This window comes from Odocoileus virginianus, chromosome 16 (genome assembly GCF_023699985.2).
Source record: "Odocoileus virginianus isolate 20LAN1187 ecotype Illinois chromosome 16, Ovbor_1.2, whole genome shotgun sequence".
Taxonomy (NCBI): Eukaryota; Metazoa; Chordata; class Mammalia; order Artiodactyla; family Cervidae; genus Odocoileus; species Odocoileus virginianus.
The window spans coordinates 43972250-43999332 of NC_069689.1; the positions used below are offsets into that span (position 1 = coordinate 43972250).

Genomic DNA, 27083 nt, shown 5'->3' on the forward strand with positions numbered 1-27083 from the left:
TTGATTCCTCCAGTTCCATTCTTCTTTCTCAAGATTACTTTGGCTATTCAAGGTTTTTTGTATTTCCATACAAACTGTGAAATTATTTGTTCTAGTTCTGTGAAAAATACCGTTGGTAGCTTGATAGGGATTGCATTGAATCTATACATTGCTTTGGGTAGAATAGCCATTTTGACAATATTGATTCTTCCAATCCATGAACACAGTATGTTTCTCCATCTGTTTGTGTCTCTTTGATTTCATCAGTGTTTTATAGTTTTCTATGTATAGGTCTTTTGTTTCTTTAGGTAGATATACTCCTAAGTATTTTATTCTTTTTGTTGCAGTGGTGAATGGTATTGTTTCCTTAATTTCTCTGTTTTTTCATTGTTAGTGTATAGGAATGCAAGGGATTTCTGTGTGTTAATTTTATATCCTGCAACTTTACTATATTCGTTGATTAGCTCTAGTAATTTTCTGGTGGAGTCTTTAGGGTTTTCTATGTAGAGGATCATGTCATCTGCAAACAGCAAGAGTTTCACTTCTTCTTTTCCTATCTGGATTCCTTTTACCTCTTTTTCTGCTCTGATTGCTGTGGCCAAAACTTCCAACACTATGTTGAATAGTAGTGGTGAGAGTCGGCACCCTTGTCTTGTTCCTGATTTCAGGGGAAATGCTTTCAGTTTTTCACCATTGAGGGTAATGCTTGCTGTGGGTTTGTCATATATAGCTTTTATTATGTTGAGGTATGTTCCTTCTATTCCTGCTTTCTGGAGAGTTTTAATCATAAATGGATGTTGAATTTTGTCAAAGGCTTTCTCTGCATCTATTGAGATAATCATATGGTTTTTATCTTTCAATTTGTTAATGTGGTGTATTACATTGATTGATTTGCAGATATTAAAGAATCCTTGCATTCCTGGGATAAAGCCCACTTGGTCATGGTGTATGATTTTTTTAATATGTTGTTGGATTCTGTTTGCTAGAATTTTGTTAAGGATTTTTGCATCTATGTTCATCAGTGATATTGGCCTGTAGTTTTCCTTTTTTGTGGCATCTTTGTCTGGTTTTGGAATTAGGGTGATGGTGGCCTCATAGAATGAGTTTGGAAGTTTACCATCTTCTGCAATTTTCTGGAAGAGTTTGAGTAAGATAGGTGTTAGCTCTTCTCTAAATTTTTGGTAGAATTCAGCTGTGAAGCCATCTGGTCCTGGGCTTTTGTTTGCTGGAAGATTTCTGATTACAGTTTCGATTTCCTTGCTTGTGATGGCTCTGTTAAGATCTATTTCTTCCTGGTTCAGTTTTGGAAAGTTATACTTCTCTAAGAACTTGTCCATTTCTTCCAAGTTGTCCATTTTATTGGCATAGAGCTGCTGGTAGTAGTCTCTTATGATCCTTTGTATTTCAGTGTTGTCTGTTGTGATCTCTCCATTTTCATTCTAATTTTGTTAATTTGGTTCTTCTCCCTCTGTTTCTTGATGAGTCTAGCTAACGGTTTGTCAATTTTATTTACCTTTTCAAAAAACCAGCTTTTAGCTTTGTTGATTTTTGCTATGGTCTCTAGTTTCTTATGCATTTATTTCTGCTCTAATTTTTAAGATTTCTTTCCTTCTACTAACCCTGGGGTTCTTCATTTCTTCCTTCTCTAATTGCTTTAGGTGTAGAGTTAGGTTATTTATTTGACTTTTTTCTTGTTTCTTGAGGTAAGCCTGTAATGCTATGAACCTTCCCCTTAGCACTGCTTTTACAGTGTCCCATAGGTTTTGGGTTGTTGTGTTTTCATTTTCATTCATTTCTATGCATATTTTGATTTCTTTTTTGATTTCTTCTATGATTTGTTGGTTATTCAGAAGCGTGTTGTTTAGCCTCCATATGTTTGAATTTTTAATAATTTTTTTCCTGTAATTGAAATCTAATCTTACTGCATTGTGGTCAGAAAAGATGACTGGAATGATTTCAGTTTTTTTGAATTTACCAAGACTAGGTTTATGGCCCAGGATGTGATCTATTCTGGAGAAGGTTCCGTGTGCACTTGAGAAAAAGGTGAAGTTGATTGTTTCAGGGTGAAATGTCCTATAGATATCAATTAGGTCTAGCTGGTCCATTGTGTCATTTAAGGTTTGTGTTTCCTTGTTAATTTTCTGTTTAGTTGATCTATCCATAGTTGTGAGTGGGGTATTAAAGTCTCCCACTATTATTGTGTTACTATTAATTTCCTCTTTCATACTCGTTAGTGTTTGCCGTACATATTGCAGTGCTCCTATGTTGGGTGCATATATATTTATAATTGTTATATCTTCTTCTTGGACTGATCCTTTGATCATTATGTAGTGTCCTTTGTCTCTTTTCACATCCTTTATTTGAAAGTCTATTTTATCTGATATGAGTATTGCAACTCCTGCTTTCTTTTGGTCTCCATTTGCGTGAAATATTTTTTTCTAGCCCTTCACTTTTAGTCTGTATGTGTCCCTTGTTTTGAGGTGGGTCTCTTGTAGACAGCATATATAGGGGTCTTGTTTTTGTATCCATTCAGCCAGTCTTTGTCTTTTGGTTGGGGCATTGAACCCATTTACATTTAAGGTAAATACTGATAGGTGTGGTCCCATTGCCATTTACTTTGTTGTTTTGGGTTCACGTTTATACAACCTTTCTGCATTTCCTGTCTAGAGAAGATCCTTTAGCATTTGTTGAAGAGCTGGTTTGGTGGTGCTGAATTCTCTCAGCTTTTGCATGTCTGTAAAGCTTTTGAATTCTCCTTCATATCTGAATGAGATCCTTGCTGGGTACAGTAATCTAGGTTGTAGGTTATTCTCTTTCATTACTTTAAGTATGTCCTGCCATTCCCTTCTGGCCTGGAGGGTTTCTATCGATAGATCAGCTGTTACCCTTATGGGAATCCCTTTGTGTGTTATTTGTTGTTTCTCCCTTGCTGCTTTTAATATTTGTTCTTTGTGTTTGATCTTTGTTAATTTGATTAATATGTGTCTTGGGGTGTTTTACCTTGGGTTTATCCTGTTTGGGACTCTCTGGGTTTCTTGGACTTGGGTGGCTATTTCCTTCCCCATTTTAGGGAAGTTTTCAGCTATTATCTCCTCGAGTATCTTCTCATGGCCTTTCTTTTTGTCTTCTTCTGGGACTCCTATGATTCGAATGTTGGGGTGTTTCACATTGTCCCAGAGGTCCCTGATGTTGTCCTCATTTCTTTTGATCCTTTTTTATTTTTTCCTCTCTGCTTCATTTATTTCCACCATTTTATCTTCTACCTCACTTATCCTATCTTCTGTCTCCGTTATTCTACTCTTGGTTCCCTCCAGAGTGTTTTTGATCTCATTTATTGCATTATTCATTTTTAATTGACTTTTTTATTTCTTCTAGGTCTTTATTAAACATTTCTTGCATCTTTTCAATCTTTGTCTCCAGGCTATTTATCTGTAACTCCATTTTGTTTTCAAGATTTTGGATCATTTTTATTATCATTATTCTAAATTCTTTTTCAGGTAGATTCCCTATTTCCTCCTCTTTTGTTTGACTTGGTGGGCATTGTTCATGTTCCTTTACCTGTTGGGTATTTCTCTGCCTTTTCATCTTGTTTAGATTGCTGTGTCTGGAGTGGGCTTTCTGTATTCTGGAGGTCTGTGGTTCCTTTTTATTGTGGAAGTTTTACCCAGTGGGTGGGGTTGGACGATTGGCTTGTCAAGGTTTCCTGGATAGGGAAGCTTGCGTCGGTGTTCTGGTGCGTGGAACTAGATTTCTTCTCTCTGGAGTGCAATGGAGTGCCCAGCAGTGAGTTTTGAGATGTGTCTATGTGTTAGGTGTGACCTTGGGCAGCCTGTATGTTGGCGTTCAGGGCTATGTTCCTGCATTGCTGGAGAATTTGCATGGTATGTCTTGCTCTAAAACTTATTGGCTTTTGGGTGGTGGTTGGTTTCAGTGTAGGTATGGAGGCTTTTGGATGGTCTCTTATTAATGTTCCATGCAGTCAGGAGTTTTCTGGTCTTCTCGGGTTTTGGGATTAAGTCTCCTGCCTCTGGATTTCAGTTTTATTCTTCCAGTAGTCTCAAGACTTCTCCAACTATACAGCACTGATAATAAAACTTCTAGGTTAATGGTGAAAAGATTCTCCCCCGTGAGGGACACCCAGAGAGGTTCACAGAGTTACATGAAGAAGAGGAGAGGGAGGAGGGAGATAGAGATGAGCAGGAGGAGAAAAGGGGGGACTCAAGAGGAGAGAGACAGATCGATGCAGTTGTCTCTTCCCAGAGTGTTCTCTGTAGCCCAGACACCCACAAAGATTCACAGAATTGGATTGGGAAGAGAAGGGGAAAGCAGGAAATAGAGGTGTTCTGAGGTAGAAAACGGAGAGTCAAGATTGGAAGAGAATAATCAACACACTCCTGAATAGAAATGGGAACTGAATATTGGATTCTTAAATGTCCACAATTTATATCATATACTGAAAAACAAAGATTAAAAATCTAGAGTAGAGGTTAGACTCTTAAAAATACAATATTAAAAACAAAAACACAAAAAAATTTTAGAAATATTTATGAAGTTCAGTTTAAAAATAGGGCTTCTCTTTTTTTTTTGCAAGGTTATAGTGTAATGAAAATGAAAGTTAAGGAGTAGTAGAGGAGTAATAGAGGACTTTAAAAGGAAATAAGAGAAAAAGAAAAATAGAAAAAAGAAGAGAAAAAGGAAAAAAAAAACAAGAAAAAAAGTTTTTCCTAATTAAAAAAATCGTAAAAATCTATGAAAATGAAAGTTAAGGAGTAATGGAATAATAGGGAATTTTAAAAGAAAATAAAAGAGAAAAAAGAAAAAAAATATGTTTTAATTTTTTAAAAAAGTAAAAATATATCTAGGAATTTCTCTGGAGCTGTTGCGGTCAGTGTGGGTTCGGTTCAGTTTCAGATAGCTCCTCGTTCCAGCTTGCACTTCTCGATATCTACAGGCCCCTTCCGGTGTAGTTGGTGTTATCTACAGGGATTTTAATCTGTTGCACTGGTCCCTTCTGAAGAGGTTCCCTTTATTTATTTGGCTTCTGTTTGCCGGTCTCTTCAGTGCCTAATTTCCGCCCTGACATAGGCGGGCGGAGGTGGTCTCTTATTCAGGTTGCTAGTTCCGTCGCGCTGCTGGGAGGGACGGGCGCTGCTTTCCCCGTCTATGCTGCTCAGGCTCCCGGATGTTCTATAGGGAGCGTGCCCTGCGCTGCGCGCGGTTCCAGCCCTCGGGTGTTCCACAAAAGCACAGAACAAAAAGCTGTGCCTGCTTTTTGTGCCTTCCCTGACCTAGCGGCTCAGGCACCCAGGAGTTTGACGGGCGCACTCTCCCCGGGTGTGGCCCGCCTTCTCCCCTCCACGTCCCCAGCCCCAGTCCCCGCCCGCGCCGGTCAGGTGCCTGCGCCTCACTGTGACCCTCCTGGCGGATGTCGACCATCCAGAATCTCAGGAAGTCTTTGGTTAGAAACTGAAGGCCTGTTTGCAGTGCGGTAGGGGATGCAGTCCTTGGGGCCGAGCCTGCCCCTTTCCCCTCCCTCCTGCCTCCTGCCTCCGGCGGGGCTGGGCCGGTCCGCAGCCTGCAAGCTCTTGTCTGGACTTGCTCAGACCCTTTGTTCTGCAAACGGCCGGCAGTGTGTTCGGCCGGTTAATTTTCTCTCTCTCTCTTGCTGTCCCACAGTTTAAGTTGGTAACTCACAAAAGCTCCCTCCGATTGTCCTCAGGGCACTCAGGCCTGGTCCTTACCCTAAGCAATGCCGCCCTTTCCCCTCCGTTCCGCCCCCACTTGCTGGTGGCGGATGTGGGTGTCTGGGGTACTTTTCTGCTGGGAGTTGCTTTTAGGCACGTAATCTGTGGGTTTTATTTATTGTTCCCCTCCCAGTCAGGTTGCCCTCCGAGATTCAAGAACTTCCCCCAGACCCGCCAGTGCGAGGGTTTCCTGGTGTTTGGAAACTTCCTCTATTAAATCTCCCTTCCTGGGACGGATCTCCGTCCTTAGCTCTTTTGTCTCTCTTTTTATCTTTTATATTTTGTCCTACCTCCTTTTGAAGACAACGGGCTGCTTTTCTGGGCGCCTGATGACCTCAGCTAGCGATCAGAAGTTGTTTTGTGAAGTTTGCTCTGCTTTCAATTATTCTTTTGATGAATTTGTAGGAGAGAAAGTGGTCTCCCCGTCCTATTCCTCCGCCATCTTGGCTCCTCCCCGGGTAATGATTTCTTAGATATGACAAAAAGAATAGGCAACGGAAGGGAAAATAGACAAATTGGACATCATCAAATTTGAAAACTGAGCATCAAGGAACATAATCAACAAAGTGAGAAGGCAACCCAAAGAATAGGAGAAAATATTTGCAATCATATATTTAATAAAGAAGTAATATCCAGGATATCTAAAGAACTCCTATAACTAAACAACAAATGACACCCAATTAAAAAATAGGCAAAGAAAATGTTCACTCATTTCTCCAAAGGAGATATACACATGGCTAGTAAGTACCTGAAAAAATGCTCATTATCACTAATCATTAGGGAAATGCCAATCACACCACAGTGAGGACCACTTCATACCCATGAAGACAGCTATTTCATATATATATAAGTGAATAAGTGTATATCTCAGTATATATAAGCAAATAAGTGTTGGTGAGGATGTGGGGAAATTGGAACCCTCCACACTGTTGATTGAAATGTGAAATGGTGCAGCCACTGTGGGAAACAGTACAGTGATTCCTTGAAAACTTAAACACAGAATTACCATATGATCCAGCAATTCCACTGCTGGGTATATACCCAAAATAATTAAAAGCAGGAACTCAAACAGAAACTTGTACAACTATCTTCATAGCATCATCATTCACAATAGTCAAAGGGTGGAAGAAGCACAAGTGTTCCTCTCTGGACAAACAGATAAATGAAAATGTGTTACACATGTACAATGGAATATTATTCATCCTTCAAAATGAAGGAAATTCTGACACATGCTGTAACATGGATGAACCTTGAGGACATTGGACATTATACTTAGTGAAATAATACGGTTACAAAAGAATGAACATTGTATGTTTCCACTTATATGAGGTACCTGAGCAGACAAGGTCATAGAGAGAAAGTTTGATGATGGTTGCTGGGAGCTGGGGGAGAGGGGAATAGGAAGTTATTGTTTATTGAATCTAATTAATTCAGTTTGGGAAGATGAAAAGTTTTGGAGATAATGGTAAGGGTTGCACAACAATGTGAATGTATTTAATACTACTGAGATATACACTGAAAAGTGGTTAAAATGGTAAGTTTTGTACATATTTTACCACAGTACATGAAAACACAGTGGGATACCACTTCACACCCACTAAGATGGCTGTAATCAAAATGAGAAATAATAGCAAAAATTTATGGGAATGTAGCTTCCGTGGTGACTCAGATGGTAAAAAATCTTCCTGGAATGCAGGAAACCTGGGTTTGATCCCCAGGTGGGGATGATCCCCTGAGAAGGAAATGGCAACCGTCTCCATTCTTGCCTGGAGAATCCCATGGACAGAGAAGCCCAGTGGGCTATACAGAGTTGGACACAACTAAGCAGCTAACACACACAAATGGTAGTGTGGAGAATTTAGATTTTCATATGCTACTATAGAAATGAAAAATGGTGCAGCTGCTTTGGAAACAGTCTGGAATTTCTCAAATTGTTAAACATAGAGTCAGCATATGATCCAGCAGTTCCACTCCTTGGTATATAGTCAAAAGAAATGAGAACACATGTCCATACAAAAACTATCCACTGATGTTCACCATAGCATTATTTGTAATAGCTGAAATGTGGAAATAACCCGAATGTCCCTCAATTGATGAACTGATAAATAAATATGGTATATCCATACAATCAAATATTATTCAATAATAAAAGGGAATGAAGTACTGATAGGTGCTATAATGTGGACGAGCCTTGGAAACATCATGCTCAGTGAAAGAATCCAGGCACAAAAAACCACATGTTATGTGTCCATTTATATGAAATGTCCAAAAGAGGCAAGTCTACAGAGACGAAAAGTAGGTTAGCAATTGCTTAGGGCTGAGAGGGATGGGAGGGGGTATGTATTGGGAGATGACAGCTAAGAGTTGTAGAGTTTCTTTGGAGGGTAATGAAAATATGCTAAAATTGATGTAGTGGTTATTTCACAACTCAGAATATTATTGTTCTCTTTATGTGGGTGAATTGTAGAGTGTGTGAATTTGGTCTCAATGGAACTGTTAAAATCATGCTTCTGCTTGCTAATGAATGACCTTGGGCAAGGCACTGAGCTCTCTGTGCCTCAATTTCCTCACCTGTAGAATGGCTGTCTGTAGGATTGTTACAGGGATCAAATAATTCGAATCATGTTAAGTACTCAGAACATTGCCTGGTACATAGGAAGCTCCCAAAATGGTTAGCTGGTACAATATCTAGAGAAATCACTCTTTAAACATGTTAAGCTGTATTTTAGCAAAGTCTTCCTTCCTGCCCCTTCCCTCCCCCGCTTCCCTGCCCCTTCCCTCCCCGCCTTCCCTGCCCCTTCCCTCCCCCCCTTCCCTGCCCCTTCCCTCCCCGCTTTCCCTGCCCCTTCCCTCCCCCTTCCCTCCCACCCTTCCCTGCCCCTTCCCTCCCCCGCCTTCCCTGCCCCTTCCCTCCCCGCCTTCCCTGCCCCTTCCCTCCCCCGCTTCCCTGCCCCTTCCCTCCCCCACTTCCCTGCCCCTTCACTCACCACCTTCCCTGCCCGTTAACTCCCCCGCTTCCCTGCCCCTTCCCTCCCCTCCTTCCCTGCCCCTTCCCTCCCCGCCTTCCCTGCCCCTTCCCTCCCCTCCTTCCCTGCCCCTTCCCTCCCCGCCTTCCCTGCCCCTTCCCTCCCCGCCTTCCCTGCCCCTTCCCTCCCCTCCTTCCCTGCCCCTACCCTCCCCCGCTTCCCTGCCCCTTCCCTCCCCTGCTTCCCTGCCCCTTCCCTCCCCACCTTCCCTGCCCCTTCCCTCCCCTACTTCCCTGCCCCTTCCCTCCCCACCTTCCCTGCCCCTTCCCTCCCCCGCTTCCCTGCCCCTTCCCTCCCCGCCTTCCCTGCCCCTTCCCTCCCCTCCTTCCTTGCCCCTTCCCTCCCCGCCTTCCCTGCCCCTTCCCTCCCCTGCCCCTTCCCTCCCCTCCTTCCCTGCCCCTACCCTCCCCCTCTTCCCTGCCCCTACCCTCCCCCCTTCCCTGCCCCTTCCTCCCTCCCCCTCTCTTCCTCCCTTCCTTTCTCTTCCTTTCCCTGGCACATGAGAACTAACCACACTGACTCAAGAACCTTTTCAGGGAAGCGTGGCAAGTTCTCAGACTGACCCAGCCTGGTTTTCAGGGGGGGACTAATGTCCTCTAGCAGAAGCTCACATGCACAGGCCCGTGTATTCTCTCCCCATCACACACTGCAGGCTCTTGTTTCCTTCTATAAAAAAAACAAATATGTGGATAATATTCCTTTTCAAGGAAATGTCTATGAGAACCCATAATTCTCAAGGTTTAAATGGAGAAATGCTGCGTTGAAACTTCGTGTGCAGCTGTTGAGGCGTCCCCCTCGGTCCCCTGGGAGAACCTCGCAGCCCAGCCTGTTAAGTCCTGCTCGTACCTCCTCTGCCCTCTCCTCTCAAGGACATCTGCTCAATAAAAGCAGCCACATATCTTCGGAGACTTTAAATGGCACATGTTAAAGGCGTGTTTTGATTATTCTCATAACAGAGCTGCTGGCTGCAGCCAGCCTTGAGCCGTGAGAGCGACCCAGGCGGACGCGGCGTCTGCCGCTGCTGCGTCCTCCGTGGTGTTTCTGGGATGAGGCCCGGAGGTCCGGCTCCCGGCCAACGGCCTCTGCCACGTCTGCTCAGCCCAGGCCGGCGGCGCACGTGGTGAGCACAGCCCGGGTGTCCTGGGAGAGCCCTGTCATCCACGGGGAGGCAGAGCTCTGCTGGCCTGACCTCAGCGGGACGCTCACAGCCCCACGTGCAGCAGCCCTGCCCCGGGGCAGAGGGACGAGACATCCATCCCTGGGGCTCCCCCGTGGGCATGACCCTGAGGCCTTTACCTGCTGTGAGGTCAGCATCCGGTCCTGCTTTATGGATGAGGGCCAGGGGCTCAGAGCGGGGAGAAAACCCACACGGAGTTACAGGACTCAGCACTCAAGCAGGTTCTTCATATTCCTATCATCTGAATCACACAGATTTATTGAAAATTTTCTAAAAATCCAAATGAATTTGTTTTGGTTCCAAATGCCCACATAGATGAGCCATTCCAGAGGGCTTTGAGGAACAACAGTTCCTCTGAATAAGACAAATGTCTAGACTGAGAATAATACTTCTAGCAGTAATAGCAGCTGATACTTATCAGGCCCACAAAGCACCAGGCCTGGGCTGACCTCCTGGCAGAGGCTTGAGTACTGATTTGTCCAAGGTCACACAGCTGGCAAGCTGGTGGAAGGAAGACTCAAGGCCAGGCCCGTCTGATCCCAGGATCCTGAATGCGACCTGCTGAGACTTTGAGAGTGTCTGGCTCTAGTAAGTGGGCATCTTTCACCCTTGGGGCATCCTGATGAAATCGGTCAGGTGTCCCCTAACCAGAGCATGAGTGTGTAAATACAAGAAGGAAGTCCCTGGGTTGGGGCACAGAGGACTTACCCACTTACTAGCTGGTGGGCTTTGGGCCAATGTCGCTGTCTCTGAGTCGGGTGCTCCATCTGTGAAACAAGCCCAGCAGGCCCTGAGCCACCTTCCTCTGGGAGTTCTGGTGGGTTGAAGGCAAGATGGCAGTGAAAAAGTCCTGGGCAGGGCTTCCCAGGTGGCTCCATGGCAAAGAATCTGCCTGTAGTGTGGGAGATCCTGGTTCAATTCCTGGGTCAAGAAGATCCCCTGGAGAAGGGATAGGCTACCCACTCCAGTATTCTTGGACTTCCCTGGTGGTTCAGCTGGTAAAGAATCCACCTGCAGTGTGGGAGACCTGAGTTCGATCCCTGGGTTGGGAAGATCCCCTGGAGAAGGGATAGGCTACCCACTCCAGTATTCTGGCCTGGAGAATTCCATGGACTGTATAGTCCATGGGGTTGCAAAGAGTCGGACACGACTGAGTGACTAAGCTCAACACATTCTTGTCTGGGAAGTGCTGTGGACAGAGGAGCCTGGTGGACTGCACCGTCTGTGTGACTGTGGCCAAGTCTTCCCCTTGCGATGCTGTCCACACCAGGCCCCTGGCCGCCCTCCCCAGCTGGCCTCCAGTATCTCAGACACAGCCCAGGTCTCCAGCAGGTCATCTGCTCTGCCGTTTGGCCCAGATGACTTTCCATGAGGTACTGCCAGTGGGCAGTGTGGCCCACGTGTCCAGACAGGTGGCTCCGTGAGCCACTGCTTGGAGCCCTCGGCCATTCTCAGCATTCCCTTCTCATGCAGGTGTCCCCTCTCACATCCTCACTCATCTTCCCACCCACATGCAGCTTGCTTAACCAGAGGCTCCCAAGTCATGGGACATCTTGCTGACCTCTAGGTCTAGTTTCCAAAGCTGGAGTGCCACCCCAGCATTGAGGGTTTGTGGACCCTACTATGTGGGCATCAACCCAAGTCTGCTATGAGTGCCAGCATCTCCTCTTCACCCTCATCCTTTCTGTTCTTACAGCGCTGACGACTGGTCTCCCTAGTCCTCCCCGCCTCCCCCAGTCAGCTTCGCCACCTCCTGGCTAAATCCAGGGATGCTCTTCAGCCTTATCCAGTCCAGCCCTTCTTGGTGCCTCTTGCACTGTCCACTTGTCCTCGCTGGCCTTGCTGATCACCTCTTCTCCCACTCCTCAGAGCCTTCCATGATTGAGTCCAACCCAAGCCCTGCCCCCTGTCCTCCAGTGTGAGCTCCCCGGATGAGTCGTTCTTACCCTTGCTGTCTACCAGGACTTTATTGCTTTTGACTTCCAACCCTGTGTCTCCCATCAGGGGGCACCCTTGACCTCCAGAACTGCACCTGCAGACCCTTCCCAGCACCACTGAGTGGCCTAGCGGCCACCCGCCAGTAACACCCCGCTTCTGCCCCCAGGCCCACTCCCCTCCCTATGTTCTCCCTCCCAGCGGCAGCACCACCAGCATCCTCTGGACCAGTCAGAATCCTGAGCTTGACTCTTGCCTCCTTTCTCTCCACAACCCCATGTACTCACAGCCCTGTCAACTCCACCCTTTCATAGGCTTGTATCAGCATGCCTGTTTTCCATTTCTCTGCTGCCTTGGTGAAACCCATCGTCTTGCCCCAGGGTACACGATCATCGGAGACCCCCAAGGCAGCTTCCCTCCTACCCACCCTGAAGTATCCTTTAGGATTGGTCATCCCAAACTCACAGTTGCTGCTCAACATTTCATGGGCAGGTACTCACTCTCAGAGTCCTGAGCCCTGTTTCTTTGCTTGACCAACTCCACCTTGACCTTCACGACCCAGCTCAAGCTCCATTTTGTCCACTGCACTTATCAGATAGTGATGACACTGCCTGTTTTTATGTTTCCCTCTGCCCCGAGGACCACACACTTGACTTTGTGAAGGTGGGGACACTGAGCTGAGTGCCCAAGCCCTTGGTTCAGGGCTTGGCATGAAGTTGATACCCATGTGTCTGGAGGACAGAGGGGATGAGGTTGGACAAAGTAGGCATCCCAGTAGCCAAAATTCTCTTTTACCTCCCTGCAGCTTCCTGGAGCTTCCAGGCTGTTTCACATCCTTCTTTTTATGCTGTGGTGTTTTACCTGTAGGGTATTTGATTCTGTGCTTGGAATTTGTGTGTCTCTATAACAGATGCTCAGACAATCACATACAGGCACCTAGTTACCTTCAGTTCAGTTCAGTCGCTCAGTCGTGTCCGACTCTTTGCGGCCCCATGAATTGTAGCAGGTCAGGCCTCCCTGTCCATCACCAACTCCCAGAGTCTACACAAACCCATGTCCATCGAGTCGGTGATGCCATCCAGCCATCTCATCCTCTGTTGTCCCCTTCTCCTCCTGCCCCCAATCCTTTCCAGCATTAGGGTCTTTTCCAATGAGTCAACTCTTCGCGTGAGGTGGCCAAAATATTGGAGTGTCAGCTTCAGCATCAGTCCTTCCAATGAACACCCAGGACTGATCTCCTTTAGGATGGACTGGTTGGATCTCCTTGCAGTCCAAGGGACTCTCAAGAGTCTTCTCCAACACCACAGTTCAAAAGCATCAATTCTTCAGGGCTCAGCTTTCTTCACTGTCCAACTGTCACATCCATACATGACCACTGGAAAAACCATAGCCTTGACTAGATGGACCTTTGTTGGCAAAGTAATGTCTCTGCTGTTAAATATGCTATCTAGGTTGGTCGTAACTTTAAGCATCTTTTAATTTCATGGCTGCAATCACCATCTGCAGTGATTTTGGAGCCCAAAAAAATAAAGTCTGACACTGTTTCCACTGTTTCCCCATCTATTTGCCATGAAGTGATGGGACCAGATGCCATGATCTTAGTTTTCTGAATGCTGCATTTTAAGCCAACTTTTTCACTCTCCTCTTTCACTTTCATCAAGAAGCTTTTTAGTTCCTCTTCCCTTTCTGCCATAAGGGTGGTGTCATCTACATTACTGATATTCCTCCTGGCAATCTTGATTCCAGCTTGTGCTACATCCAGCCCAGCGTTTCTCATGATGTACTCTGCATATAAGTTAAATAAGCAGGGTGACAGTATACAGCCTTGACATACTCCTTTTCCTATTTGGAACCAGCCTGTTGTTCCATGTCCAGTTCTAACTGTTGCTTCCTGATCTGCATACAGGTTTCTCAAGAGACAGGTCAGATGATCTGGTATTCCCATGTCTTTAAGAATTTTCCACAGTTTCTTGTGATCCACACAGTCAAAGGCTTTGGCATAGTCAATAAAACAGAAATGTTTGGCATAGTCAATAAAACAGATGTTTTTCTGGAACTCTCTTGCTTTTTTGATGATCCAACGGATGTTGGCAATTTGATCTCTGGTTCCTCTGCCTTTTCTAAAACCAGCTTGAACATCTGGAAGTTCACGGTTCACGTATTGCTGAAGCCTGGCGTGGAGAATTTTGAGCATTACTTTACTAGTTACCTTACCTTGATTAACTTAGCTAACTTTCCTGGCTGAGAGACAGGCACAGACTAGGTGCTCAATCAATGCCAGATCCTTACTACTGACCCATTTTGGATATGGATAAAACTGACCCCACAGACAAACCACTTGCTATCTTAAACACTTGTTATGTTGAAATACAACAGCTCACACTTTTTTTACAGTTTGAAGTTGCTGAAAATGAATGATCCACAAATGTATTCTTTTTGGTTATCTATGTTGAAGATTCACTTTATATTCAACCTAAAATAACTGTGTTAGTAGAATGTGATCCTGAAGATGCCATTGTTTTTTGTGAGACAGTCACATTTCAGCAGATTGCATGAGATCTTTACCTACTTTAAGTCTTAAATCAAGACTTGAATAGAAACTGAATTTTGAATAGAAGATAAAATTTCTCAGAACTATTAATGTGATGTATACTTAAAACAATGACCATCAAAGATGTCTACATCCTAATCCCTGGAACTCATGAAAATGTTAGGTTACATGTCAATGGAAAGTTAGGGCTGCAGGTGGAATTAGGTTGTTATAGGTCTCCCCCAAAAGAAGTTACCAGAACCTGGAAGATAGGAATGGAACAGACTCCTCAGAGTCCTCAGAAGGAAACCACCCTGCCAGCACTCTAATTTTTTTACTTCCAGCCACCAGAACTGTAAGAGAATAAATTCTTGTTGTTTTAAGCCTTTCTTTGGGATTGGAATGAAAACTGAACTTTTTCATTCCTGTGGCCACTGCTATTTTCCAAATTTGCTGGCATATTGAGTGCAGCACTATCACAACATCATCTTTTAGGATTTGAAATAGCTCAGCTGAAATTCCATCACCTCCACTAGCTTTATTCATAATGATGCTTCCTAAGGCCCACTTGACTTTGCACTCCAGGATGTCTGGCTCTAAGTGAGTGATCACACCATCATGGTTATCTCGGTCATGAAGATCTTTTTTGTACAATTCTTCTGTGTATTCTTGCCACCTCTTCTTAATGTCTTCTGCTTTTGTTAGGTCCATACCATTTCTGTCCTTTATTGTGCCCATCTTTGCATGAAATGTTCCTTGGTATCTCTAACATTCTTGAAGAGATCTCTAGTCTTTCCCATTCTGTTGTTTTCCTCTATTTCTTTGCATTGATGACTTAGGAAGGGTTTCTTTTTTTTTAATTTTTTTTCATTTATTTTTATTAGTTGGAGGCTAATTACTTTACAGTATTTTAGTGGTTTTTGTCATACATTGACATGAATCATCCATGGATTTACATGTATTCCCCATCCCGATCCCCCCTCCCACCTCCCTCTCCACCTGATTCCTCTGGGTCTTAGGAAGGCTTTCTTATCTCTCCTTGCTGTTCTTTGGAACTCTACATTCAAATGGGTCTATCCTTCCTTTTCTCCTTTGCCTTTCATTTCTCTTCTTTTCTCAGCTATATGTAAGGCCTCTTCACACAACCATTTTGCCTTTTTGCATTTCTTTTTCTTGGGAATGGTCTTGATCACTGCTTCCTATACAATGTCCTGAACCCCAGCCCATAGTTCTTGAGGCACTCTATCAAATCTAACCCCTTGAATTTATTTTTGTCACTTCCACTGTATAATCATAAGGGATTTGATTTAGGTCATACCTGAATGGTCTAGTGGTTTTCCCTAATTTCTTCAATTTAAGTCTGAATTTTGCAATAAGGTGTTCATGATCTGAGCCACAATCAGCTCCCCATCCTGTTTTTGCTGACTGGATAGAGCTTCTCCACCTTTGGCTGCAAAGAATATAGTCAGTCTGATTTTGATATTGACCATCTGGTGATGTCCATGTGTAGAGTCATCTCTTCTGTTGTTGGGAGAGGGTGTTTGCTATGACCAGTGCATTCTCTTGGCAAAACTCTGTTAGCCTTTGCCCTGCTTCATTTTGTACTCCAAGGCCAAACTTGCCTGTTACTCCAGGTATCTCTTGACTTCCTAGTTTTGCATCCCAGTCTCCTATGATGAAAAGGACATTTTTTTTTGGCATTAGTTGTAGAAGGTCTTGTAGGTTCATTTAACCATTCAACTTCAGCTTCTTTGGCATTAGTGGTTGGGGCATAGACTTGGATTACTGTGATATTGAATGGTTTGCCTTGGAAATGAACAGAGATCATTCTGTCATTTTTGAAATTGCACCCAAATTCTGCTTTTTGGACTCTTTTGTTGACTGTGAGGGTTACTCCATTTTTTTCTAAGGGATTCTTGACCACAGTAGATATAATGGTCAATGGTCATCTGAATTAAATTTGCCCATTCCAGTCCATTTTTGTTCACCGATTCCTAAAATGTTGATGTTCACTCTTGCCATCTCCTGTTTGGTCACTTCTAATTTACCTTTATTGATGGACCTAATATTCCAGATTCCTATGCAGTACTGCCCTTTACAGCATCAGACTTTACTTCCATTACCAGTCACATCCATAACTGGACATTGTTTTCACTTTGGCTCCATCTCTTCATTCTTTCTGGAGTTATTTACCCACTCTTCTCCAGTAGCATATTGGGCACCTACCAACCTGGGGTGTTCATCTTTCAGTGTCCTTTCCATTCTGTTCATGGGATTCTCAAGGCAAGAATACTGAAGTGGTTTGCCATTCCCTTCTCTAGTGGATCACGTTTTCATCAGAACTCTCCACTATGACCCGTCCATCTTGGGTGGCCCTACATGGTGTGGCTCATAGTTTCCTTGTGTTAGACAGGCTGTGGTCCATGTGGTCATTTTGGTTAGTTTTCTGTGCTTGTGATTTTCATTCTGTCTGCAGTGACCACAGGACTAGGAAAGGTCAGTTTTTATTTCAATCCTAAAGAAAGACAATACCAAAGAATGTTCAAACTACCCACACAATTGCAGTCATCTCACACACTAGCAAAGAAATGCTCAAAATTCTCCAAGCGAGGCTTCAACAGTACGTGAACCAAGAACTTCTAGATGTTCAAGCTGGATTTAGAAAAGGCAGAGGAACCAGAGATCAAATTTTCAACATCCATTGGATCATAGAAAAAGCAAGAGAGTTCCAGAAAAACATCTACTTCTGCTTTATTGACTATGCCAAAGTCTTTGGCTATGTGGATCACAACAAACTGTGGAAGAGTTGGGAATGCCAAACTTAAAGAGATGGGAATGCCAGACCACCATACCTGCCTCCTGCAAAATCTGTATGCAGGTCAAGAAGCAACAGTTAGAACTGGACATGGAGCAACCGACTGGTTCCAAATTGGGAAAGGAGTACACCAAGGGTATATATTGTCACCCTGTTCATTTAACTTATATGCAGAATATATCATGAGAAATGCCAGGCTAGATGAAGCACAATTTGGAATCAAGATTGCCAGGAGAAATATCAATAACCTCAGATATGCAGATGACACAACTCTTATTGCAGAAAGCAAAGAGGAACTAAAGAGCCTCTTGATGAAAGTGAAAGAGGAGAGTGAAAAAGCTGGCTTAAAACTCAACATTCAGAAAACGAAGATCATGGCATCTGGTCCCATCACTTCATGGCAAATAGATGAGGAAACAATGCAAACAGTGAGAGACTTTATTTCGGGGGGCTCCAAAATCACCACAGATGGTGACTGCAGCCATGCTTGCTCCTTGGAAGAAAAACTATGACAAACCTAGACAGCATATTAAAAAGCAGAGACATTACTTTTGCGACAAAGTTCCATCTAGTCAAAGCTATGGTTTTTCCAGTAGTCATGTATGGATGTGAGAGTTGGGCCATAAAGAAGGCTGAGTGCTGAATAATTGATGCTTTTGAACTGTGGTGTTGGAGAAGACTCTTGAGAGTCCCTTGAACTGCAAGGAGATCCAACCAGTCCATCCTAAAGGATATCAGTTGTGAATATTCATTGGAAGAACTGATGCTGAAGCTGAAGTTCCCATTCTTTGGCCACCTGATGAGAAGAACTGACTCATTGGAAAAGACCCTGATGCTGGGAAAGATATAAGGCAGGAGGAGAAGGGGTTGACAGAGGAAGAGATGGTCGGATGGCATCACCAACTAGATGGTCATGAGTTTGAGCAAACTCCCGGAGTTTGTGATGGACAGGGAAGCCTGGTGTGCTGCAGTCCATGGGGTCGCAAAGTCAGACACCACTGAGTGACTAAACTGAACTGTTTTAAGCCACCCAGCTTGTGGTACTTCTTTGTAGCAGCTCTAGCAAATTAATACAGGTTTCTAGTCAGTTGGTTTTTCCTGAATTATCTGAGTGGGTCCAGTGTAATCATAAGGGTCCTAAAACAGAAGAGGGAAGCAAAAGAGACGGTTGGAGTGATACAATGTGAGAAGAGTTCTACCTAATTTGCTGGCTTTGAAGACAGAAGAAGCTGCCACCAGCCAGGGAATCAGGGCAGTGTGTAGAAGCTGGGAAAGGCAAGGAGACAGAGTCTTCCTGGAGTTTCCAGAAGGAACCAGCCCTGCAGCACCTTGATTTTAGCCCCTTGAGATCCACGTCAGTTTTTCTACCTCCAAAAGTGCAAGATAATCAGTCTGTATTTTTTTATGTCCTTAAGTTTATAGCAGCTGCGACAGCAGTAAAAAAAAAAAAATAAAAAAAAACAAAAAACCGGGTGTCAGGTAGTGACAGAGCTGTCCAAAATCTAGTAGTCCTCCCCCGTCCATGGGCCATACACCCCAAGTGCCCCGTTGGTAGATGCCCAGAACCCAGGATCCCTGCAGATATTTACATACTATATATTTCCTGTACTAAGCGGCAGGGAGCCTATACAGTGTGGAAAAGCTGGGCAAAGGAATGGTTCTCATCCTGGGCGGAACTGATTGGGATGGTGGGAGATTTCATCCCACTGCTCAGAACAGCACGCAGTTTAAACTTATGAATTATTTATTTCTGGAATTTTCCATTTAATGTCTTCAGACTGCAGTTGACTGCTAGTAAACTGGGGAAAGTGAAACCGTAGGAAAAGGCAGAAAACTACCTGATTAGAATGATCCAACTGGGAAAAGTGAAACCACAGATAAAGGTGGACAACTACCTGATTAGAATGATTGAACTTGGCACAGGTACAAAGCAGATGCGTCTGTGTTGGTTGGACAGGAGAGGCTGACCTGACCCTGTGGGAATGGGGCAGGGGCCTGACTTATGGAAGTATTGATGGTGGCTTCATCAAGAATTACAGTTTTATTGCTTTTAAGAAGAACTACTAATTCAAACTCGGCTAATGAATGTCACTGTTAAGATTTTTAGAGGATATGAGTGAAAAAAGCTCAGGTTTGCATTGTAATTGTAGTGCACATTGTTGTGTGGAACTGTCAGCCCTTCTCAAGCTAATAGACTTGGGATTGATGGCACTTGACTCTGATGTCCAGGTGTGTGATGTCGCCCCTGTCCCACATGGGCCTCATGCGGCCGAGGCCCTTCAATGGAAGTGGTTTCTTTCTGTCACCAAAAGCAAAGTCTTAGGAAGACCACTTTTCATCCCCATTCCTCACTGAGGTGTTTGTTAAGTTCAGGAGCAAGAAGGTCCAGCTGAAAAATAGTTCCAGTAACCTATAGCAGGTGTGCCCATGACACAGAGCCCTCCTGTCTGTGGCTCGACATGTGTTTCAGGCAGGGATGGATCTGAGGATTCTTCTGGAAGGAGGACCAGGGGTACGTGAGCTCTTTTCCATCCTGTCATCCTTTTGAAAAGTACCAGCTTCTGGTGGCTCAGATGGTAAAGAATCTGATCAAACACTGACCTGGGTTCGATCCCTGTGTTAGGAAGATCCCCTGGAGGAGGGGATGGCAACCCACTCCAGTATTCTTGCCTGGAGAATCCCCATGGACAGAGGAGTCTGGTGGGAGTCCGTGGGGTTGCAAAGAGTCAGACACAACTTAGCGACTAAGCACAGCACACAACAGTTACCGCAGGTAAAGGAGAGAAGCACCTGGGAGGCTGGCAGTCCCTCCCAGCTCTGCGGGAATCCGATCCCCACAGACCTGACTTTCTAGCGAGTGGTGGGCCAGGAGGAGCCCCCAGGGCAGGACTGCTGAGCCCTGCCAGCAGTTCCCTGTCTCCCCAGGTGTCCCGGATGTGACCTTTGTGTGAACAGAGTTGGTACCCACATTCCCTAGAGCACTGACTTGAGACTTACAATGGATTGAGAATCTGTACATTATTTTGATCAAGAGAAGAGAAGACTTAAAAGGGGAGCCAAAGACCTATCTTCAGATATTTGAAAGGGAATTCTTGTACTCTAAAGACCAGGACTAAGAGACATGGGTAGGAGTTGGTTCGCATCTTTCAGAAGTGTTCAAGCAATTGTCAGGCACTGAAATGGGAGCAAGCCTGCATGCCATCTGTGAACTCTTCATTTCCCACCAAGGAGACACAGAATAATGACAATACTGGTTACGTTATAAGGCAGTGTGCCAGGGACTTCCATAAGCAGTTTGCAGGCAGTATGCTGCTTGTCCTCACCCCCAAGGTTGGCACTGCGTTTCCATCTTCGTAGCATGAGCAAGGGGTCTGGTGAGAAGAGCGTCATTGCAGTTAGTCCCTGGGCTGCGAAGGACCAAATGATGAGCTCTGCCAAGGGATCTGGAATGAGCTCTAGACGAGGTGGCCTGAGCTTGCCCTAAGGGATGAGGAGGAACCATGTCGGGATGGAACTGGGTAGCCCCGTCTTCTCAAAATTTAGTCCAACACCCTCCAGTGTCCCAGCTTGTCCAGGCCACCCTTGTCTCCCACCTAGACCATTGCAGTGGCCTCCGCCCTGCCCTCCCTGCAGCCTCCACCCACTGTCGGCTCACCGCCACGCGGAGCCAGGGTGGCCTTGGAGAGGCGTGTCCTCCTCTCTCTAAACCCCCCCAGACTGCATCTTATTCAAGCAGGAGGCAGCAGCCTGCCAGGCCTTGCGTGACCTCCCCCTGTGGCCTCTCGGGTCCCACCCTCTCCTGCTCACCCCCTCCCTGGCCACACTTGCTCCCAGCTGCCCTCGGCCCTTGTGTGCTGGAGGCTAGCACATGCCGCCTCCAGGGCCTTTGCACATGCTGTGCGCTCTGCTTGCATCTTCTCCCAGAAAGCACAGGGCTCCTGCCTCACTTCCTCCCAGGCGCTGCCCATGGCAGGCCATCCCCAACCTTGGACAAAACAGTGCTAATGCTCGCCTCGCCCCGTCCGCCTCATGCCGCTTTGCTTTCCTCTGAAGCACATATTACAGCGTGGCATATTCAGTCTGTGTCTGTAATATAGAACATGTTATATGGTGGGCTAAAGTCCATGGGGTCGCAAAGGGTCCGACATGACTGAGCAGCTAACACTTTCGCCTTCAGTCAGTTTTCATACGCTCTGTTATATTATGTTGTATTCTGTTGTAAGTTGCTCATCAGTTTACCATCTATCCCCAAGATTCAGAGGCAGGCTTTGTTTTGTTCTCTGCCTCATCACCAGCACCTAAGTGTTTCCAAGGGGGATGGCCTCATCAGGTGGGATCTGGCTCTGACTGTTGTGAGAACTGAGTGGTTGTCAGCACTCACCATCCAGACAGTGCTGCTGTGTCAAGTAGCGCGCTCCTGGAATTGCCACTATTGGGGCTCGCAAGAGTGGCACTAGTGGTGAAGAACCCGCCTGCAGCGGGGGAGATGGGGGTTCGGTCCCTGGGTAGCAAAGATCCCCTGGAGGAGGGCATGGCAACCCACTCCAGTATTCTTGCCTGGAGAATCCCATGGACAGAGGAGCCCCGCAGACTACAGTCCACAGGGTCACAAAGAGTCGGACGTGATGGAAGTGACTCAGCGTACACGCATGCCAGGGACCACAGCACAGAGAGTCTCTGGAAGGACATTCAAAGCCCTGTTTGTGTCCTGAGAAACCGTGGTTCCTAAACTGCCTCGCTCCTTTCCAGCACCGTAAGGCCAGCAGGGACCTGACAGAATTGGGATCATTGAAGCATTAGGCAGGCAGAGTCGCAGTTGAGCACTTTCAGCTGGTGGCCTCAGCAGCTTAGTCACTCTCGAGAGACTTTGTCCATCCCAAGCTGCCTCCTCAAGAGGGACAGTCCCCACTCAGGAGGGCCCGCCACCCTTTGGAGAGCAGGGAGGCCTGGTGTGTTTGGGCCGGGGCTAGGGCGTCCTCCGTTGAGGGCTGTGCCGGTCACCTTTTGCTGCAGTGACGAACAACCCCAGAATCTCAGTGGCATACAACAGCATCGTGCTATGACAGAGCCCAGCAGTGGGGCCGTCCCTGTATTTAACCTGCCATTCTCACAGCAGAGAGCAGGAGGAGCGAAAGACAAGCCATAGAGTCACCCAAAGCTTCTGCTGGAATGTGGCCCGCTCTGTGTCCATTCATACCTGAACAAAGATGGCCCAAGATAGCAGGATGGAGACATAGGTTCAATAACAGTCTGACATGGGGAGTGGGGTGCAGAAAGGTTTCTGTGCTGAGAAGACCACTGAACCACTCTACTCAGACAGCTCTGATAGTCTGGAATTGTCTCCAGACCCGACTGCAAAGCTGCGTCTGCCTCCTTCCCTCCCACAGCAGGCCCACGATCTGTCTGGAAGGCCCTTTGTCTGCTCACTGTCTTGTCTTTCTCTGGGCAGGTGGGTGGCAGGCCCATGGAGCCCCTGCTCAGCGACCTGCGAGAAGGGCATCCAGCACCGGGAAGTGACCTGTGTGTACCAGCTGCAGAATGGCACACACGTTGCCACCCGCCCCCTCTACTGCCCGGTGCCCCGGCCATCGCCAGTGCAGAGCTGCGAGGGCCAGGACTGCCTGTCCATCTGGGAGGCGTCGGAGTGGTCACAGGTGGGTGCCTGGGCTGCCCTGGGGCCTTGTCTGCAGGGACCCCAAATGGCCCCTTTCCCTCCGTGCTGTTTGTGACACATCCCCAGGAATATCCTCACCAGACCCTGCCAGCTCAAAGCCATGTTCTGGGTCACATACTCTCAGATTCCATCTGATGTTTCAACATGGCCAAAAAACCATGGATAGTGTATTTTTGTTAACATATATCACAATACTGTTTGGTTTGTTTGTTGTGAGAATTCTCTTGTAAATATAGATGGAGGGATGGATAGTTGGATGGCTAGGAGATGGGTAGGTGGGTAGACAGATAGATACCTTTTCATCTCTTTTGCGCACTCTGGAACTGTAGGGTGGTCAGGTTGGGAAAGTGGTTTCAGAGGCTCCCCTTCAGCTCCATGGCAGTCTTGGTGGAGCTACCTTTGCAAGAGGCAGGCGGATGCTGGGAAAGACAGTTTTTAGTGTGTGAGTAGGAGTCACAAATCTCATGCCATGTAACATTTTAGAAAGAGGTCAATTAAGCCTTAAGTTTTAACTTTGAAGACTGATCCTGGAAATATTTTATCTTTGGTAATATCCTCCTTCAAGGCTTTGCAGTGAACTTGCATTAATGATTTTGATTGTTTGGCTATAAAACAAACAAACAAAAAAATAGCTGAATAAAGGGCAAGTTTCCCTGAGGTCTTCCATCAGACGTGTTCTAGGAAAGTCAGAAAGGCTAAATCCAAGACACTCTTCAGTGTGGAAAGTATTTTTAAAGCTCCTTTCTTTTGCCAAACAGTTGGAATTATTTTGAATAAGAAAGTATTCAGCCCATTTTTAATGAAGGAAAAGTCTGCCCTTGGGTGACTGAGTTTATTTTTTAAGCACATCATGACATGTACCTGTTTAAAGAGGAGAGATATTTTAGGGAAAGGACAGTTTAAATTTTTAAATTTTTTCTCTTTACATGTACCTAGGTTGAGAAGTTTAACATTCAGTGCCCTTTTGGGGAGGGTAGTTGGAAAGCTAGGGGCAGGTATATAGTCTCTCTCCCTTGCCATGAGCCTTAGGGCCTTGATCACCTGGTTCTTGATCCAAATAAGATTTATGTTTTAATCAGACCAAAATCATAAATTTTCCACCTATAGGACTCTTACAGGGAAAAGAAAAAATGCCTCTTACCAAAATAAACAAGCCTGACATAACCAACTGTCATTATAGTATTGAAGAGCACTGTTTTGGAAAGTCTGAGGCGGTTGGAGCAAGATTTTTAAAACGTCTCCATCTCTGTTTCTGTATCTGTGTGTTGCCTATCGCTAATCCTGAAATAGTATCCACACCAATCAGTCTAATTCTGCCTTAGCCAAGGCTCAAAATGCTTCTTTCTAAACATTTGATGCAGAATCAAATCTTTCCTCCCTGAGATGCTCACAAAATTGGTATCCCTACCACTTTACCACATACGGAAGTCCCTCTAACACTTCTTCTGGAAACAAATGGGTTTAAATTTCTAGTGGGTGAGTTTTTATTGCTGGGCTTGCTTGTATTCAGCCGGCAGTGTTGACCACTGGTACCAGGAGTCCCCAGCTTCTTCCCCACTTCTTCAGAATGAGGAACAAATATTAAAAGGAAGAAAAATGTAGCAACTGTCTCCTGTCCTTGACTTCTGGTTCGCACCCCTGGATCAGAAACCAAGAGAGAAACTGAACATCACCCTCCCAGGTCCCTTGCAAGGTGACCCCAGCCTACAGCACCTAAAGGCTTTCCCACCAACAGGCTGCTGGTCAAAGGGGGGGCCAGGCCAGGATTTGGTCAAGAAGTGGGCTGGGTATTGAGTGTTTGAAATATAAGGGACGAGGCAAGGAACGCAGAGTAGAGAGAGAAAAAGCAGGAACTCGGGCAGAAGTGGTGAGTAGGCCCCTAGGTGCAGAAGGAGCTGGTGGTGCGGGTGCTGGTACCAGAGAGGAGCCTGTGAGGCAGATGGTGAGCATGGAGTTGCTGAAATGGTCAGAAAGCACCGCCAAACAGAAAAGCAGAAGGCGAGCCCTTTAACACAATAACCCAGGGTCCCCGGCCCCACGCCTCCTGCCCCAGGAGGCCTGTGCGCAAAGCCCGCCAGGGACTGGCCCCTTGCATCCGAAGTCCCTTTAAAACCCACGCGCAAGAGCAAATGCAGGTGCTCTTCCAACCCCCACCCTCCGATGATATCATAATGACCTGTGAAACATGTATTTCTTCTAAAACAAACCAGTTTAAATTCGTCTCAAAAAAGTAAATAAATAAAACAAGAAAAGGACCTTCAGATGGAGAGCTAGATTGAATTCATAGGAAAAATAAAATTAGGTAACATTTTGAGATAAATGTTAATAACAAATATAAAGAACGACATTTGTCCTTTATGTGCATTTTTCCAGTGGACACAGTGGAACTTGTGAAAAATCAAGTTTGTTGTAGCTCAAGAAAAACCACGATGTACCCTCCCATATTTTTGGTCAATCACGCAAGCGTGAGAACCAAAGTTAGAGTTGCTGAGGCCCCACTCCTGCTTCTGCGGCTGCTGGGGAGCCCCACCCAGCAGTTGGGAGGGAGTCCCCCTCAGGATGTCCCGGGTCTCTTCGTGTCTGTGCATTGGATGAAACCCGGCCTTCAGCCCACCATCTCTGCCGGCTGCGTTTTTGTCTCCGTGGTGGGGACTGGGCTTCCCCACACGACGAGCCAGAGGGCGGGCTCCCCAGATTCCCCAGCCAGGTCACCTCTGCTTGCTGATCAAGTCAGTTATGTCTCCCAGGGTCAAGGGTCCTCTCTTCCTTGTGCTTTGTGATTTTTTTTTTCCCCAAACTCGTTTATTTTTAATTGAAGGAAAATTGCTTCACACTATTGCGTTGGCCTCTGGGATCTGTCAACATGAGTCAGCTACAGGTATCCATATGTCCCTCCCTCTTTAATCTACCCCCCCCCCACATCACACCCTTTCTCACCCCTCCAGGTAGTTACGGATCCAGGGTTTAAGTCCCCTCATGCTTTGTTTTGAGACGAATAAGAACTCACTCACTTGTCAGCCAGGCATCAGCCGATCTCCAGCCCAGAGGGTAGGGCTGGGAACCTCCCAGGCGGGCTCCACACCCCCCCACCAAGGTCTGCCTCATCTGCGCCTTGTCGCCTCTCCAGCTCAGTCTCCATTTCCGTGGATCTTGCTGCCTAGGGGTGTGGGGAGCTCAGGATTCACACATCACTCCTCTGATGGGTCCTCTGCCCACACCATCTCTTGCTGTGTTTCCCAGGAAGTAAAATAGCACAGGGAACATTACCCTGTTACCATTCGTGGCATTCACACGAACCCAGGGGCTTGCCAGGCACTTTCTCTGAGAGTCACCAGGGGCTTTGCTGTCCATCTCCTCCACCACCCCGCTGAACTGGTGGCTTTACTCCGGAATGGCTCAGGCCAATCACAGGACCTGGAGGCCAGCTGGCCGGGACCGTGTGCATGAGACTCAGAAAGACCCGGAGCTTTTTAAGGACAAACAGCGTCCTCATCCTTGCATCCTCAGTGCTGGGGCTGGTACCTGCTAGGCACTTAACAGGTGTGGATGGACCTGACTGGATTCAGTCTCCGAGTGGTGTCTTGCAGTGTTCTGCCAGTTGTGGTAAAGGGACCCAGAAACGGACGGTGACTTGCACCAACTCCCAAGGAAAATGCGATGCGTCCACCAGGCCGAGAGCCGAGGAGCCCTGTGAGGACTACTCCGGCTGCTATGAGTGGAAAACCGGGAGCTGGTCCAAGGTGAGTACGACGCCTGCACTTTCATCCCGCCCAGGAAGCAGAGGCGACTCAAGGGGCTCAGTCCTCTCACCGTGGGGCCCAGTTCAACCAGATGGTCCCAGTCTCACTAGGTGAATTCACTTTCTCTCCCAACTCCATACCTGCTGGTGACCCCATACGGTGTCCATTCAGAAGGGCCCTGAGAACCCCCAAAGCAGGAAAGAGTGCCAAGGGGACCCATGCATCCTGCAGTGGACTTGGTTACCAGCCATTGAGAGAGCCTCCTCAACGGTTGGGAGTCTGTCCCCAGGCAGACACAGAGGCCCTATGGGCAGACAGAGCACCATTGTCCCCAGGGTCCTTGGGCGAGGGCCGGACGATGCTTGAGGGGAAAGTACAGGGCCCTGGGGTGAGGAAAGGAGGCCATCTCCCAGAGCCTCGGGCAGGGGAGTTCAACAGCGTTCAAGCGAATGAAAGTTCCCTG

General features: G+C 46.3%; 1 protein-coding gene across 2 annotated transcripts in view; it reads left to right on the plus strand.

Annotated features, from left to right (window-relative positions):
* ADAMTS17 (ADAM metallopeptidase with thrombospondin type 1 motif 17) overlaps nt 1-27083 on the plus strand; it is a 398742-nt gene that overhangs the window by 353395 nt on the left and 18264 nt on the right. For both annotated transcript variants that reach the window (XM_070478143.1, XM_070478144.1), the window contains exons 20-21: nt 22656-22860; nt 26468-26620. In XM_070478143.1, coding sequence (XP_070334244.1) covers nt 22656-22860; nt 26468-26620 — 358 coding nt within the window. The remainder of the gene's footprint in view (nt 1-22655; nt 22861-26467; nt 26621-27083) is intronic.